General features: G+C 44.9%; 1 protein-coding gene across 1 annotated transcript in view; it reads left to right on the plus strand.

Annotated features, from left to right (window-relative positions):
• The window catches only part of fbln2 (fibulin 2), a 139,228-nt gene extending 122,775 nt beyond the window's left edge, over positions 1-16,453 (plus strand). The window contains exons 11-15 of the mRNA XM_064967371.1: positions 1,518-1,643; positions 7,683-7,799; positions 7,876-8,004; positions 14,468-14,591; positions 15,740-16,453. Coding sequence (XP_064823443.1) covers positions 1,518-1,643; positions 7,683-7,799; positions 7,876-8,004; positions 14,468-14,591; positions 15,740-16,100 — 857 coding nt within the window. The 3' untranslated portion in view covers positions 16,101-16,453. The remainder of the gene's footprint in view (positions 1-1,517; positions 1,644-7,682; positions 7,800-7,875; positions 8,005-14,467; positions 14,592-15,739) is intronic.
• The last annotated feature ends 1,716 nt before the right edge of the window (positions 16,454-18,169 follow it).

Consider the following 18,169-nt stretch of genomic DNA (forward strand, 5'->3'; position numbering starts at 1 on the left):
CTCACTCACTCACAAATGCACGCACCCACTCACTCACTCACAAATGCACGCACGCACTCACTCACTCACTCACTCACAAATGCACGCACCCACTCACTCACTCACAAATGCACGCACCCACTCACTCACTCACTCACTCACAAATGCACGCACTCACTCACTCACTCACTCACAAATGCACGCACCCACTCACTCACTCACTCACTCACTCACAAATGCACGCACCCACTCACTCACTCACTCACAAATGCACGCACTCACTCACTCACTCACAAATGCACGCACTCACTCACTCACTCACAAATGCACGCACTCACTCACTCACTCACTCACAAATGCACGCACCCACTCACTCACTCACTCACAAATGCACCCACTCACTCACTCACTCACTCACAAATGCACGCACCCACTCACTCATTCACTCACTCACTCAAAAATGCACGCACCCACTCACTCACTCACTCACAAATGCACGCACCCACACACTCACTCACTCACTCACAAATGCACGCTCTCACTCACTCACTCACAAATGCACGCACCCACTCACTCACTCACTCACAAATGCACGCACGCACTCACTCACTCACTCACTCACAAATGCACGCACTCACTCACTCACTCACAAATGCACGCACTCACTCACTCACTCACTCACAAATGCACGCACCCACTCACTCACTCACAAATGCACGCACCCACTCACTCACTCACAAATGCACGCATCCACTCACTCACTCACTCACAAATGCACGCACCCACTCACTCACTCACTCACAAATGCACGCACCCACTCACTCACTCACTCAAAAATGCACGCACCCACTCACTCACTCACTCACAAATGCACGCACCCACTCACTCACTTACTCACTCACAAATGCACGCACCCACTCACTCACTCACTCACAAATGCACGCACCCACTCACTCACTCACAAATGCACGCACCCACTCACTCACTCACTCACAAATGCACGCATCCACTCACTCACTCACTCACTCACAAATGCACGCACCCACTCACTCACTCACTCACTCACAAATGCACGCACCCACTCACTCACTCACTCACAAATGCACGCACCCACACCTCTATACCTCTCTATTACGCTAACCTGACCTCTCCTCCTCTCTCTCATCCTCTACTCTCCTCTCCTCTCTCTCGTCCTCTACTCTCCTCTCCCATCCTCTCTCTACTCTCCTCTCTCTCGTCCTCTACTCTCCTCTCCCATCCTCTCTCTACTCTCTCCCCTCCTCTCTCTCCTCCTCTACTCTCCTCTCTTCCTCTCCTCTCCTCTCCTCTCTCTCCTCTCCTCTCTTCTCCTCTCCTCTCTCTCCCCTCCTCTCTTTCCTCCTCTACTCTCCTCTCTTCCTCTCCTCTCCTCTCCTCTCCCCACCTCTCCTCTCCTCTCTCTCCTCTCTCTCCTCTCCTCTCCTCCTCTCTCTCCTCTCCTCCCTCCTCTCCTCTCCTCTCCTCTCCTCTCCTCTCCTCTCCTCTCCTCTCCTCTCTAGATGTGAATGAGTGTTGGAGCTACCCCGGCAGGCTATGTGCTCAGACGTGTGAGAACAGTCCAGGATCCTACCAGTGTTCCTGTACAGAAGGCTTCTCTCTGGCCTTCGACGGGAAGAACTGTGAAGGTAAGACAACTGTGACAGAACTAATACTGTGGAAGCACTCCAGAACTACTGTGAAGGTACTTCAGAACCTCATGTAGTACTGTGAAGGTACTTCAGAACTGCATGTAGTACTGTGAAGGTACTACAGAACTGCATGTAGTACTGTGAAGGTACTTCACAACTGCATGTAGTACTGTGAAGGTACTTCAGAACCTCATGTAGTACTGTGAAGGTACTTCAGAACTGCATGTAGTACTGTGAAGGTACTTCAGAACTGCATGTAGTACTGTGAAGGTACTACATAACTGCATGTAGTACTGTGAAGGTACTTCAGAACCTCATGTAGTACTGTGAAGTGTCTTGCCTTTACTATCATTAAATTGAAGACTTAGTTTTATCAAAGATTCTCTGTAATTAGTATTACGCGATTAGACTCATTAATCATGTAACCGTAATTAACTAGGAAGTCGGGGCACCAAGGAAAATATTCAGATTACAAAGTTATAATTCCCCAATATAACCTTTCAGATATTTTCATATCTGATCAATAGTCTTCTGATTAATTAATTATTTATTTTACCTCACATTAGTCTCATTCCAAACAGATATAGTCCTTGGTTCACCCCAGACTTGACTGCCCTTGACCACGAGAAAAATATCCTGTGGTGTTCTGCATTGGCATCGAATAGCCCCCGTGATATGCAACTTTTCAGGGAAGTCAGGAACCAATATACTCTGTCAGTTAGGAAAGCTAAGGCTAGATTTTTCAAACAGAAATGTGCTTCCTGTAGCACTAATTCTAAAAAGTTTTGGGACACTGTAAAGTCCATGGAGAATAAGAGCACCAACTCCCAGCTGCCCACTGAGGAAAGGAAACATAAATCTATGAGAATCAATCATTTCAATAAGCATTTTTCCACAGCTGGCCATGCTTTCCACCTGGCTACCCCTAACCTGGCCAACATTTCAGAACACACTGCAGCAACTTGCCCCCCCTGCTTCTCCTTCACCCAAATCCAGACAGCTGATGTTCTGAAAAAATGGCAAAATCTGGATCCCTAGATATCAGCTGGGCTAGACAATCTGGATCCCTAGATATCAGCTGGGTTAGACAATCTGGATCCCTAGATATCAGCTGGGCTAGACAATCTGGATCCCTAGATATCAGCTGGGCTAGACAATCTGGATCCCTAGATATCAGCTGGGCTAGACAATCTGGATCCCTAGATATCAGCTGGGTTAGACAATCTGGATCCCTAGATATCAGCTGGGCTAGACAATCTGGATCCCTAGATATCAGCTGGGCTAGACAATCTGGATCCCTAGATATCAGCTGGGCTAGACAATCTGGATCCCTAGATATCAGCTGGGCTAGACAATCTGGATCCCTAGATATCAGCTGGGCTAGACAATCTGGATCCCTAGATATCAGCTGGGCTAGACAATCTGGATCCCTAGATATCAGCTGGGCTAGACAATCTGGATCCCTAGATATCAGCTGGGCTAGACAATCTGGACCCCTAGATATCAGCTGGGCTAGACAATCTGGACCCCTAGAAATCAGCTGGGCTAGACAATCTGGACCCCTAGATATCAGCTGGGCTAGACAATCTGGATCCCTAGATATCAGCTGGGCTAGACAATCTGGATCCCTAGATATCAGCTGGGCTAGACAATCTGGATCCCTAGATATCAGCTGGGCTAGACAATCTGGATCCCTAGATATCAGCTGGGCTAGACAATCTGGATCCCTAGATATCAGCTGGGCTAGACAATCTGGATCCCTAGATATCAGCTGGGCTAGACAATCTGGATCCCTAGATATCAGCTGGGCTAGACAATCTGGATCCCTAGATATCAGCTGGGCTAGACAATCTGGATCCCTAGATATCAGCTGGGCTAGACAATCTGGATCCCTAGATATCAGCTGGGCTAGACAATCTGGATCCCTAGATATCAGCTGGGCTAGACAATCTGGATCCCTAGATATCAGCTGGGCTAGACAATCTGGATCCCTAGATATCAGCTGGGCTAGACAATCTGGATCCCTAGATATCAGCTGGGCTAGACAATCTGGATCCCTAGATATCAGCTGGGCTAGACAATCTGGATCCCTAGATATCAGCTGGGCTAGACAATCTGGATCCCTAGATATCAGCTGGGCTAGACAATCTGGACCCCTAGATATCAGCTGGGCTAGACAATCTGGATCCCTAGATATCAGCTGGGCTAGACAATCTGGATCCCTAGATATCAGCTGGGCTAGACAATCTGGATCCCTAGATATCAGCTGGGCTAGACAATCTGGATCCCTAGATATCAGCTGGGCTAGACAATCTGGATCCCTAGATATCAGCTGGGCTAGACAATCTGGATCCCTAGATATCAGCTGGGCTAGACAATCTGGATCCCTAGATATCAGCTGGGCTAGACAATCTGGATCCCTAGATATCAGCTGGGCTAGACAATCTGGACCCTCTCTTTCTAAAATTATCCGCCAAAATTGTTGAGACCCCTATTACTAGCCTGTTCAACCTCTCTTTTGTGTCGTCTGAGATCCGCAAAGGTTGGTAAGCTGCCGCGGTCATCGCCCTCTTCAAAGGCGGAGACACTCTAGACCCAAACTGCTACAAACCTATATCCATCCTGCCCTGCCCTGCCCTGCCCTGCCCTGCCCTGCCCTGCCTCTAGACCCAAACTGTTACAGACCTATATCCATTCTGCCCTGCCCTGCCCTGCCCTGCCCTGCCCTGCCCTGCCCTGCCCTGCCTCTAGACCCAAACTGTTACAGACCTATATCCATCCTGCCCTGCCTCTAGACCCAAACTGTTATAGATCTATATCCATCCTGCCCTGACCTGCCTCTAGACCCAAACTGTTATAGACCTATATCCATCCTGCCCTGCCCTGCCCTGCCCTGACCTGCCTCTAGACCCAAACTGTTACAGACCTATATCCATTCTGCCCTGCCCTGCCCTGCCCTGCCCTGCCTCTAGACCCAAACTGTTACAGACCTATATCCATCCTGCCCTGCCCTGCCCTGCCTCTAGACCCAAACTGTTACAGACCTATATCCATCCTGCCCTGCCCTGCCTCTAGACCCAAACTGTTATAGATCTATATCCATCCTGCCCTGCCCTGACCTGCCTCTAGACCCAAACTGTTACAGACCTATATCCACCCTGCCCTGCCTCTAGACCCAAACTGTTACAGACCTATATCCATCCTGCCCTGCCTCTAGACCCAAACTGTTACAGACCTATATCCATCCTGCCCTGCCCTGCCCTGCCTCTAGACCCAAACTGTTACAGACCTATATCCATCATGCCCTGCCTCTAGACCCAAACTGCTACAGACCTCTATCCATCCTGCCCTGCACTGCCCTGCCTCTAGACCCAAACTGTTACAGACCTATATCCATCATGCCCTGCCTCTAGACCCAAACTGTTATAGACCTATATCCATCCTGCCCTGCCTCTAGACCCAAACTGTTACAGACCTATATCCACCCTGCCCTGCCCTGCCTCTAGACCCAAACTGTTATAGACCTATATCCATCCTGCCCTGCACTGCCCTGCCTCTAGACCCAAACTGTTACAGACCTATATCCATCATGCCCTGCCTCTAGACCCAAACTGTTATAGACCTATATCCATCCTGCCCTGCCCTGACCTGCCTCTAGACCCAAACTGTTATAGATCTATATCCATCCTGCCCTGCCCTGCCCTGCCTCTAGACCCAAACTGTTACAGACCTATATCCATCCTGCCCTGCCCTGCCTCTAGACCCAAACTGTTATAGACCTATATCCATCCTGCCCTGCCTCTAGACCCAAACTGTTACAGACCTCTATCCATCCTGCCCTGCCTCTAGACCCAAACTGTTACAGACCTCTATACATCCTGCCCTGCCTCTAGACCCAAACTGCTACAGACCTATATCCATCCTGCCCTGCCCTGCCTCTAGACCCAAACTGTTATAGACCTATATCCATCCTGACCTGCCTCTAGACCCAAACTGTTACAGACCTATATCCATCCTGCCCTGCCCTGCCTCTAGACCCAAACTGCTATAGACCTATATCCATCCTGCCCTGCCCTGCCTCTAGACCCAAACTGTTACAGACCTATATCCATCCTGCCCTGCCCTGCCTCTAGACCCAAACTGTTACAGACCTATATCCACCCTGCCCTGCCTCTAGACCCAAACTGTTACAGACCTATATCCATCCTGCCCTGCCTCTAGACCCAAACTGCTACAGACCTCTATCCATCATGCCCTGCCTCTAGACCCAAACTGTTATAGACCTATATCCATCCTGCCCTGCCCTGCCTCTAGACCCAAACTGTTACAGACCTATATCCATCCTGCCCTGCCCTGCCCTGCCTCTAGACCCAAACTGTTACAGACCTATATCCATCCTGCCCTGCCCTGCCCTGCCTCTAGACCTAAACTGTTACAGACCTATATCCCATCCTTCCCTGCCCTGCCTCTAGACCCAAACTGTTATAGACCTATATCCATCCTGCCCTGCCTCTAGACCCAAACTGTTACAGACCTATATCCATCCTGCCCTGCCCTGCCTCTAGACCCAAACTGTTATAGACCTATATCCATCCTGCCCTGCCCTGCCCTGCCTCTAGACCCAAACTGTTACAGACCTATATCCATCCTGCCCTGCCCTGCCTCTAGACCCAAACTGTTATAGACCTATATCCATCCTGCCCTGCACTGCCCTGATTCTAGACCCAAACTGTTACAGACCTATATCCATCATGCCCTGCCCTGCCTCTAGACCCAAACTGTTACAGATCTATATCCATCCTGCCCTGCCCTGCCTCTAGACCCAAACTGTTATAGACCTATTTCCATCCTGCCCTGCCTCTAAACCCAAACTGTTATAGACCTATTTCCATCCTGCCCTGCCTCTAAACCCAAACTGTTACAGATCTATATCCATCCTGCCCTGCCCTGCCTCTAGACCCAAACTGTTATAGACCTATTTCCATCCTGCCCTGCCTCTAAACCCAAACTGTTATAGACCTATATCCATCCTGCCCTGCACTGCCCTGATTCTAGACCCAAACTGTTACAGACCTATATCCATCATGCCCTGCCCTGCCTCTAGACCCAAACTGTTACAGATCTATATCCATCCTGCCCTGCCCTGCCTCTAAACCCAAACTGTTATAGACCTATTTCCATCCTGCCCTGCCTCTAAACCCAAACTGTTATAGACCTATTTCCATCCTGCCCTGCCCTGCCCTGCCCAACATTTCTAACCAAAACAGCAATAGACGAGGTATATTGACATTAGGGAGAGGCATGTGTACCCGAGTGATCATAGGGTCCAGTGAGTAGCTAGGCAAGCTGGAGGCACAGCGATTCAGACGGCTAGCAGGCCGGGGCTAGCAGGGGGACGTCGCAACAAGAGTCTGTTGAAACCTCCTCGGGCGGTTACATTGGCAGACCAGTCATGATGGATCGGCGGGGCTCTGTGTCAGCAGCAAAACCTCCCCCATAAGCATTGAGGCTACGAACCCATATGCTTGGCTCTCTCATCCCTTCCAGGCTTCTGGGAGGGAGGGTGGACAATGAGTCTGTCATAGTGGATGTAAGCAATGTCCCCATGCGCTCTGGCAGCTTTCATGGGGTCAGTTCTTTCCTCTTCTGGCACACAGCTTCAGGATAGTCCTCGTTGAGGAAGATATATGTTCCTCTCAAGTTCTTGGCTTGTTCCAGAGCAGCTACCTTGTCTTTGAACCCCAGAAACTTGACAACTATCGGCCTGGGCCTATCACCAGGGCCGGTGGTGGGTTTTCCAATCCAAGTTGGCTGAGTGACTTGTCCTTGTTTGATGAACCTGTTTCATTACCCAAGGTTTATAGATTTGATTTCAAGGACTTTGCTGTGTGACTTTGCCTTGGTGGCTGAGCCTGGGGGCTCTGAGGAGAAATAGCATCCAGAGGACTCATGCACATTCGTACACATCTTTACAAAGCACAGCATTCCCTTGATCTGGGCAGATGTGTTGTTGATCTCTTTCTCTCTCTTTCTCAGATCTGAATGAGTGTGACTCGAGTCCGTGTGGTCAGGAGTGTGCTAACATCTATGGGTCCTACCAATGTTACTGCAGACAGGGCTTCTACCTGAAGGAAGACGGACACACCTGTGAAGGTATCACACCATGACAGCTCTACCACCATGTTACCAATAGCCTGTGTGTTTATATTGACATGTTTCTCTATTGCAGATATTGATGAGTGTTCCCAGAGTATTGGCAACCTGTGTGTGTTCCAGTGTGTGAACATCCCAGGTAGCTATCAGTGTGCCTGTCCCCCTAACGGATACACCATGTCAACCACCGGACACACCTGCAGAGGTACGGACTGACATCACCCAGCGTCTCACACACTTTATATACAGGGCTGTTCTATATCCATATTCATGTCCTTATGGGTTGAGCTATCACAGGGGTCACAGTGGTCAGTACCATCTGTCTGTCTGTCTGTCTGTCTGTCTGTCTGTCTGTCTGTCTGTCTGTCTGTCTCTCTCTGTCTGTCTGTCTGTCTGTCTGTCTGTCTGTCTCTCTGTCTGTCTGTCTGTCTGTCTGTCTGTCTGTCTGTCTGTCTGTCTGTCTGTCTCTCTGTCTGTCTGTCTGTCTGTCTGTCTGTCTGTCTGTCTGTCTGTCTGTCTGTCGTAGATATTGATCTGTCTGTCTGTCTGTCGTAGATATTGATCTGTCTGTCTGTCCGTCGTAGATATTGGTCTGTCTGTCTGTCGTAGATATTGATCTGTCTGTCTGTCGTAGATATTGATGAGTCTGTCTGTCTGTCGTAGATATTGGTCTGTCTGTCTGTTGTAGATATCGATGAGTCTGTCTGTCTGTTGTAGATATCAATGAGTCTGTCTGTCTGTCGTAGATATCGATGAGTCTGTCTGTCTGTCGTAGATATTGATGTGTCTGTCTGTTGTAGATATTGATGAGTCTGTCTGTCTGTTGTAGATATTGATGAGTCTGTCTGTTGTAGATATTGATGAGTCTGTCTGTCTGTTGTAGATATTGATGAGTCTGTCTGTCTGTTGTAGATATTGATCTGTCTGTCTGTCGTAGATATTGATGAGTCTGTCTGTCTGTCGTAGATATTGATCTGTCTGTCTGTTATAGATATCGATGAGTCTGTCTGTCTATTGTAGATATCGATGAGTCTGTCTGTTGTAGATATTGATGAGTCTGTCTGTCTGTCGTAGATATCGATGAGTCTGTCTGTTGTAGATATCGATGAGTCGGTCTGTTGTAGATATCGATGAGTCTGTCTGTTGTAGATATTGATGAGTCTGTCTGTCTGTTGTAGATATTGATGAGTCTGTCTGTTGTAGATATTGATGAGTCTGTCTGTTGTAGATATCGATGTGTCTGTCTGTTATAGATATCGATGAGTCTGTCTGTCTATTGTAGATATCGATGAGTCTGTCTGTTGTAGATATTGATGAGTCTGTCTGTTGTAGATATTGATTAGTCTGTCTGTCTGTCTGTCGTAGATATCGATGAGTCTGTCTGTTGTAGATATCGATGAGTCGGTCTGTTGTAGATATCGATGAGTCTGTCTGTCTGTTGTAGATATTGATGAGTCTGTCTTTCTGTTGTAGATATTGATGAGTCTGTCTGTCTGTTGTAGATATTGATGAGTCTGTCTGTCTGTTGTAGATATTGATGAGTCTGTCTGTCTGTTGTAGATATTGATGAGTCTGTCTGTTGTAGATATTGATGAGTCTGTCTGTTGTAGATATTGATGAGTCTGTCTGTTGTAGATATTGATGAGTCTGTCTGTTGTAGATATTGATGAGTCTGTCTGTCTGTTGTAGATATTGATGAGTCTGTCTGTCTGTTGTAGATATTGATGAGTCTGTCTGTCTGTTGTAGATATTGATGAGTCTGTCTGTTGTAGATATTGATGAGTCTGTCTGTCTGTTGTAGATATTGATGAGTCTGTCTGTTGTAGATATTGATGAGTCTGTCTGTCTGTTGTAGATATTGATGAGTCTGTCTTTCTGTTGTAGATATTGATGAGTCTGTCTGTCTGTTGTAGATATTGATGAGTCTGTCTGTTGTAGATATTGATGAGTCTGTCTGTCTGTTGTAGATATTGATGAGTCTGTCTGTCTGTCTGTTGTAGATATTGATGAGTCTGTCTGTCTGTTGTAGATATTGATGAGTCTGTCTGTCTGTTGTAGATATTGATGAGTCTGTCTGTTGTAGATATTGATGAGTCTGTCTGTTGTAGATATTGATGAGTCTGTCTGTTGTAGATATTGATGAGTCTGTCTGTTGTAGATATTGATGAGTCTGTCTGTCTGTTGTAGATATTGATGAGTCTGTCTGTTGTAGATATTGATGAGTCTGTCTGTTGTAGATATTGATGAGTCTGTCTGTCTGTTGTAGATATTGATGAGTCTGTCTGTTGTAGATATTGATGAGTCTGTCTTTCTGTTGTAGATATTGATGAGTCTGTCTGTTGTAGATATTGATGAGTCTGTCTGTCTATTGTAGATATCGATGAGTCTGTCTGTCTGTTGTAGATATTGATGAGTCTGTCTGTCTGTTGTAGATATCGATGAGTCTGTCTGTTGTAGATATTGATGAGTCTGTCTGTTGTAGATATTGATGAGTCTGTCTGTTGTAGATATTGATGAGTCTGTCTGTTGTAGATATTGATGAGTCTGTCTTTCTGTTGTAGATATTGATGAGTCTGTCTGTTGTAGATATTGATGAGTCTGTCTGTTGTAGATATTGATGAGTCTGTCTGTCTGTTGTAGATATTGATGAGTCTGTCTGTTGTAGATATTGATGAGTCTGGCTGTCTGTTGTAGATATTGATGAGTCTGTCTGTCTGTTGTAGATATTGATGAGTCTGTCTGTCTGTTGTAGATATTGATGAGTCTGTCTGTCTGTTGTAGATATTGATGAGTCTGTCTGTTGTAGATATTGATGAGTCTGTCTGTTGTAGATATTGATGAGTCTGTCTGTTGTAGATATTGATGAGTCTGTCTGTTGTAGATATTGATGAGTCTGTCTGTTGTAGATATTGATGAGTCTGTCTGTTGTAGATATTGATGAGTCTGTCTGTTGTAGATATTGATGAGTCTGTCTGTTGTAGATATTGATGAGTCTGTCTGTTGTAGATATTGATGAGTCTGTCTGTTGTAGATATTGATGAGTCTGTCTGTTGTAGATATTGATGAGTCTGTCTGTCTGTTGTAGATATTGATGAGTCTGTCTGTTGTAGATATTGATGAGTCTGTCTGTTGTAGATATTGATGAGTCTGTCTGTCTGTTGTAGATATTGATGAGTCTGTCTGTCTGTTGTAGATATTGATGAGTCTGTCTGTCTGTTGTAGATATTGATGAGTCTGTCTGTCTGTTGTAGATATTGATGAGTCTGTCTGTCTGTTGTAGATATTGATGAGTCTGTCTGTCTGTTGTAGATATTGATGAGTCTGTCTGTTGTAGATATTGATGAGTCTGTCTGTTGTAGATATTGATGAGTCTGTCTGTTGTAGATATTGATGAGTCTGTCTGTTGTAGATATTGATGAGTCTGTCTGTTGTAGATATTGATGAGTCTGTCTGTTGTAGATATTGATGAGTCTGTCTGTTGTAGATATTGATGAGTCTGTCTGTCTGTTGTAGATATTGATGAGTCTGTCTGTTGTAGATATTGATGAGTCTGTCTGTCTGTTGTAGATATTGATGAGTCTGTCTGTTGTAGATATTGATGAGTCTGTCTTTCTGTTGTAGATATTGATGAGTCTGTCTGTTGTAGATATTGATGAGTCTGTCTGTTGTAGATATTGATGAGTCTGTCTGTTGTAGATATTGATGAGTCTGTCTGTTGTAGATATTGATGAGTCTGTCTGTCTGTTGTAGATATTGATGAGTCTGTCTGTCTGTTGTAGATATTGATGAGTCTGTCTGTTGTAGATATTGATGAGTCTGTCTGTTGTAGATATTGATGAGTCTGTCTGTCTGTTGTAGATATTGATGAGTCTGTCTGTTGTAGATATTGATGAGTCTGTCTGTCTGTTGTAGATATTGATGAGTCTGTCTGTTGTAGATATTGATGAGTCTGTCTGTCTGTTGTAGATATTGATGAGTCTGTCTGTTGTAGATATTGATGAGTCTGTCTGTCTGTTGTAGATATTGATGAGTCTGTCTGTTGTAGATATTGATGAGTCTGTCTGTCTGTTGTAGATATTGATGAGTCTGTCTGTTGTAGATATTGATGAGTCTGTCTGTCGTAGATATTGATGAGTCTGTCTGTCTGTTGTAGATATTGATGAGTCTGTCTGTCTGTTGTAGATATTGATGAGTCTGTCTGTTGTAGATATTGATGAGTCTGTCTGTCTGTTGTAGATATTGATGAGTCTGTCTGTTGTAGATATTGATGAGTCTGTCTGTTGTAGATATTGATGAGTCTGTCTGTTGTAGATATTGATGAGTCTGTCTTTCTGTTGTAGATATCGATGAGTCTGTCTGTCTGTTGTAGATATTGATGAGTCTGTCTGTCTGTTGTAGATATCGATGAGTCTGTCTGTTGTAGATATTGATGAGTCTGTCTGTTGTAGATATTGATGAGTCTGTCTGTTGTAGATATTGATGAGTCTGTCTGTTGTAGATATTGATGAGTCTGTCTTTCTGTTGTAGATATTGATGAGTCTGTCTGTTGTAGATATTGATGAGTCTGTCTGTTGTAGATATTGATGAGTCTGTCTGTCTGTTGTAGATATTGATGAGTCTGTCTGTTGTAGATATTGATGAGTCTGTCTGTTGTAGATATTGATGAGTCTGTCTGTTGTAGATATTGATGAGTCTGTCTGTCTGTTGTAGATATTGATGAGTCTGTCTGTCTGTTGTAGATATTGATGAGTCTGTCTGTCTGTTGTAGATATTGATGAGTCTGTCTGTTGTAGATATTGATGAGTCTGTCTGTTGTAGATATTGATGAGTCTGTCTGTTGTAGATATTGATGAGTCTGTCTGTTGTAGATATTGATGAGTCTGTCTGTTGTAGATATTGATGAGTCTGTCTGTTGTAGATATTGATGAGTCTGTCTGTTGTAGATATTGATGAGTCTGTCTGTTGTAGATATTGATGAGTCTGTCTGTTGTAGATATTGATGAGTCTGTCTGTCTGTTGTAGATATTGATGAGTCTGTCTGTTGTAGATATTGATGAGTCTGTCTGTTGTAGATATTGATGAGTCTGTCTGTCTGTCTGTTGTAGATATTGATGAGTCTGTCTGTCTGTTGTAGATATTGATGAGTCTGTCTGTCTGTTGTAGATATTGATGAGTCTGTCTGTCTGTTGTAGATATTGATGAGTCTGTCTGTCTGTTGTAGATATTGATGAGTCTGTCTGTTGTAGATATTGATGAGTCTGTCTGTTGTAGATATTGATGAGTCTGTCTGTTGTAGATATTGATGAGTCTGTCTGTTGTAGATATTGATGAGTCTGTCTGTTGTAGATATTGATGAGTCTGTCTGTTGTAGATATTGATGAGTCTGTCTGTTGTAGATATTGATGAGTCTGTCTGTTGTAGATATTGATGAGTCTGTCTGTCTGTTGTAGATATTGATGAGTCTGTCTGTTGTAGATATTGATGAGTCTGTCTGTTGTAGATATTGATGAGTCTGTCTGTTGTAGATATTGATGAGTCTGTCTGTTGTAGATATTGATGAGTCTGTCTGTCTGTTGTAGATATTAATGAGTCTGTCTGTCTGTTGTAGATATTGATGAGTCTGTCTGTTGTAGATATTGATGAGTCTGTCTGTTGTAGATATTGATGAGTCTGTCTGTTGTAGATATTGATGAGTCTGTCTGTCTGTTGTAGATATTGATGAGTCTGTCTGTTGTAGATATTGATGAGTCTGTCTGTCTGTTGTAGATATTGATGAGTCTGTCTGTTGTAGATATTGATGAGTCTGTCTGTTGTAGATATTGATGAGTCTGTCTGTCTGTTGTAGATATTGATGAGTCTGTCTGTCTGTTGTAGATATTGATGAGTCTGTCTGTCTGTTGTAGATATTGATGAGTCTGTCCGTCTGTTGTAGATATTGATGAGTCTGTCTGTCTGTTGTAGATATTGATGAGTCTGTCTGTTGTAGATATTGATGAGTCTGTCTTTCTGTTGTAGATATTGATGAGTCTGTCTGTTGTAGATATTGATGAGTCTGTCTGTTGTAGATATTGATGAGTCTGTCTGTCGTAGATATTGATGAGTCTGTCTGTTGTAGATATTGATGAGTCTGTCTGTCTGTTGTAGATATTAATGAGTCTGTCTGTCTGTTGTAGATATTGATGAGTCTGTCTGTCTGTTGTAGATATTGATGAGTCTGTCTGTTGTAGATATTGATGAGTCTGTCTGTTGTAGATATTGATGAGTCTGTCTGTTGTAGATATTGATGAGTCTGTCTGTTGTAGATATTGATGAGTCTGTCTGTTGTAGATATTGATGAGTCTGTCTGTTGTAGATATTGATGAGTCGGTCTGTCTGTTGTAGATATTGATGAGTCTGTCTGTTGTAGATATTGATGAGTCTGTCTGTCTGTTGTAGATATTGATGAGTCTGTCTGTTGTAGATATTGATGAGTCTGTCTGTTGTAGATATTGATGAGTCTGTCTGTTGTAGATATTGATGAGTCTGTCTGTTGTAGATATTGATGAGTCTGTCTGTTGTAGATATTGATGAGTCTGTCTGTCTGTTGTAGATATTGATGAGTCTGTCTGTCTGTTGTAGATATTGATGAGTCTGTCTGTTGTAGATATTGATGAGTCTGTCTGTTGTAGATATTGATGAGTGCACAACAGGAGTTCATAACTGCTCTACAGAACAGACCTGCTCCAACATCCAGGGAGGGTACAGGTGTCTCTCTTTCTCCTGCCCTCCATATTACAGAAAGGTCTCAGATACGTGAGTACAACACACACACACACACACACTCACACTCACACTCACACTCACTCACTCTAACCCAATCTCTCTCTCTCTCTCTCTCTAACCCTCTCTCTCTCTCTCTCTCTCTCTCTAACCCTCTCTCTCCCTCTCTCTAACCCCTCTCTCTCTCTCTCTCTCTGTCTAACCCTCTCTCTCTCTCTCTAACCCTCTCTCTCTCTGTCTCTCTCTAACCCTCACTCTCTCTCTCTCTAACCCCATCTCTCTCTCCCTCTCTCTCTCTCTCTCTCTCTCTTTCTTTTTCTAACCCTCACACTCTCTCTCCAACCCTCTCTCTCTCTAACCCCCCTCTTTCTCTCTCTCTCTCTCTCTCTCTCTAACCCAATCTCTCTCTCTCTCTCTCTCTCTCTCTCTCTCTCTCTCTCTCTGTCTCTCTCTAACCCTCTCTCTCTCTCTCTCTCTCTCTAACCCTCTCTCTCTCTCTCTCTCTCTTAACCCTCTCCCCCTCTCTCTCTCTCTCTCTCTCTCTCTCTCTCTCTAACCCTCTCCCCCTCTCTCTCTCTCTCTCTCTCTCTCCCTCTCTCTCTCTAACCCTCTCTCTCTCTCTCTCTCTCAATTCAATTCAATTCAATTCAAGGGGCTTTATTGGCATGGGAAACATGTGTTAACATTGCCAAAGCAAGTAAGGTAGATAATATATAAATTGAAATAAACAATAAAAATTAACAGTAGACATCACACATACAGAAGTTTCAAAACAATAAAGACATTACAAATGTCGTATTATATATATATATATATATATATATATATATATATATATATATATATATATATATATATATATATACAGTGTTTTTACAATCTGCAAATGGTAAAGGACACAAGATAAAATAAATAAGCATAGATATGGGTTGTATTTACAATGGTGCGTGTTCTTCACTGGTTGCCCTTTTCTCGTGGCAACAGGTCACAAATCTTGCTGCTCTGATGGCACAATGTGGAATTTCACCCAGTAGATATGGGAGTTTTTCAAAATTGGATTTGTTTTCGAATTCTTTGTGGATCTGTGTAATCTGAGGGAAATATGTCTCTCTCTCTCTCTCTAACCCTCTCACTAAAAAAACATTTTCTCTCTCACCCTAACTCTCTCTCTCTCTCTCCAGTCGTTGTGAGCGCAGTGGTTGTCCAGCTAACTCTGTAGACTGCCAGACCTCTCCTCTGAGAATCACCTACTACCAGCTGAGCTTCCAGATCAACATTGTCATCCCCACTCAGATATTCAGGATTGGCCCCTCCCCCGCCTACAGGGGAGACAACATTGCTATCTCCATCACCCACGGTAACGAGGAGAACTACTTCTCCACGCGGAAGCTGAACAGTTTTACGGGGGCGGTGTACCTGCAGCGGCAGGTGAGACAGCCGAGAGACTTCCTGATTGATGTGGAGATGAAGCTGTTGAGACAGGGAGCCTTCACTACCTTCCTGGCCCGGATATATGTCTTCATCACCTCTAACACACTGTAGAGTCTGTTGAGACAGGGAGCCTTCACGACCTTCCTGGCCCGGATATATGTCTTCATCACCTCTAACACACTGTAGAGTCTGTTGAGACAGGGAGCCTTCACTACCTTCCTGGCCCGGATATATGTCTTCGTCACCTCTAACACACTGTAGAGTCTGTTGAGACAGGGAGCCTTCACTACCTTCCTGGCCCTGATATATGTCTTCGTCACCTCTAACACACTGTAGAGTCTGTTGAGACAGGGAGCCTTCACTACCTTCCTGGCCCAGATATATGTCTTCGTCACCTCTAACACACTGTAGAGTCTGTTGAGACAGGGAGCCTTCACTACCTTCCTGGACCAGATATATGTCTTCATCACCTCTAACACACTGTAGAGTCTGTTGAGACAGGGAGCCTTCACTACCTTCCTGGCCCAGATATATGTCTTCGTCACCTCTAACACACTGTAGAGTCTGTTGAGACAGGGAGCCTTCACTACCTTCCTGGCCCAGATATATGTCTTCGTCACCTCTAACACACTATAGAGTCTGTTGAGACAGGGAGCCTTCACTACCTTCCTGGCCCAGATATATGTCTTCGTCACCTCTAACACACTGTAGAGTCTGTTGAGACAGGGAGCCTTCACTACCTTCCTGGCCCAGATATATGTCTTCGTCACCTCTAACACACTGTAGAGTCTGTTGAGACAGGGAGCCTTCACTACCTTCCTGGCCCAGATATATGTCTTCGTCACCTCTAACACACTGTAGAGTCTGTTGAGACAGGGAGCCTTCACTACCTTCCTGGCCCAGATATATGTCTTCGTCACCTCTAACACACTGTAGAGTCTGTTGAGACAGGGAGCCTTCACTACCTTCCTGGCCCAGATATATGTCTTCGTCACCTCTAACACACTGTAGAGTCTGTTGAGACAGGGAGCCTTCACTACCTTCCTGGCCCAGATATATGTCTTCATCACCTCTAACACACTGTAGAGTCTGTTGAGACAGGGAGCCTTCACTACCTTCCTGGCCCAGATATATGTCTTCGTCACCTCTAACACACTGTAGAGTCTGTTGAGACAGGGAGCCTTCACTACCTTCCTGGCCCAGATATATGTCTTCGTCACCTCTAACACACTGTAGAGTCTGTTGAGACAGGGAGCCTTCACTACCTTCCTGGCCCAGATATATGTCTTCATCACCTCTAACACACTGTAGAGTCTGTTGAGACAGGGAGCCTTCACTACCTTCCTGGCCCAGATATATGTCTTCGTCACCTCTAACACACCATCCCAGAACAGACTGTCACCCACCACTTCTGTAATATTCATATGGTGATAAACTTTATACTTGTAACTTACATATATATATTTCATCATACGATCTTATCCGGAGCGACTTACAAAAGCAAGTGCATACATTTTCATCGTTTTTTCATACTGGTCCTCCGTGGGAATCGAACCCACAACCCAAGGACCGTGCTCTACCAACTGAGCCACGCACTTTGGAAACGGGATTGTTACTAAAGACTGTCTGTTTTTATACAAAATCATTTTTTGGAGTCTTTTATAATGTAATCTCTTTTAATACATGTGTCTCAAGCTGTGTGGTTTGACTCTGCCAAGGTGGTCCCCAGAGTGCTAGGCTCTGTCCTCCTGCTCCTTAACCTCTAGAACCTTCCAATCCCAACATGAACTTTCAGAGGTTTTGAAGCTACTGAATAGAATGGAGAACTCTGGAGCAGCTATGAGACCAGAGCTTGTAGACACACTAAGGGTACCTCTGTATCCCTCTCTCTCTCTGCTGTCTCTCCCCGCTGTCTCTCTCTGCTGTCTCTCCCCGCTGTCTCTCTCTGCTGTCTCTCTCTGCTGTCTCTCTCCGCTGTCTCTCCCCGCTGTCTCTCTCTGCTGTCTCTCCCTGCTGTCTCTCTCCGCTGTCTCTCTCTCTCTGCTGTCTCTCTCTGCTGTCTCTCTCTGCTGTCTCTCTCTGCTGTCTCTCTCTGCTGTCTCTCTCCGCTGTCTCTCTCTCCTGTTTCTCTCCGCTGTCTCTCTCTCTCTGCTGTCTCTCTCCGCTGTCTCTCTCCGCTG

Source organism: Oncorhynchus masou, chromosome 6 (assembly GCF_036934945.1).
Source record: "Oncorhynchus masou masou isolate Uvic2021 chromosome 6, UVic_Omas_1.1, whole genome shotgun sequence".
In the NCBI taxonomy this organism is placed as follows: Eukaryota; Metazoa; Chordata; class Actinopteri; order Salmoniformes; family Salmonidae; genus Oncorhynchus; species Oncorhynchus masou.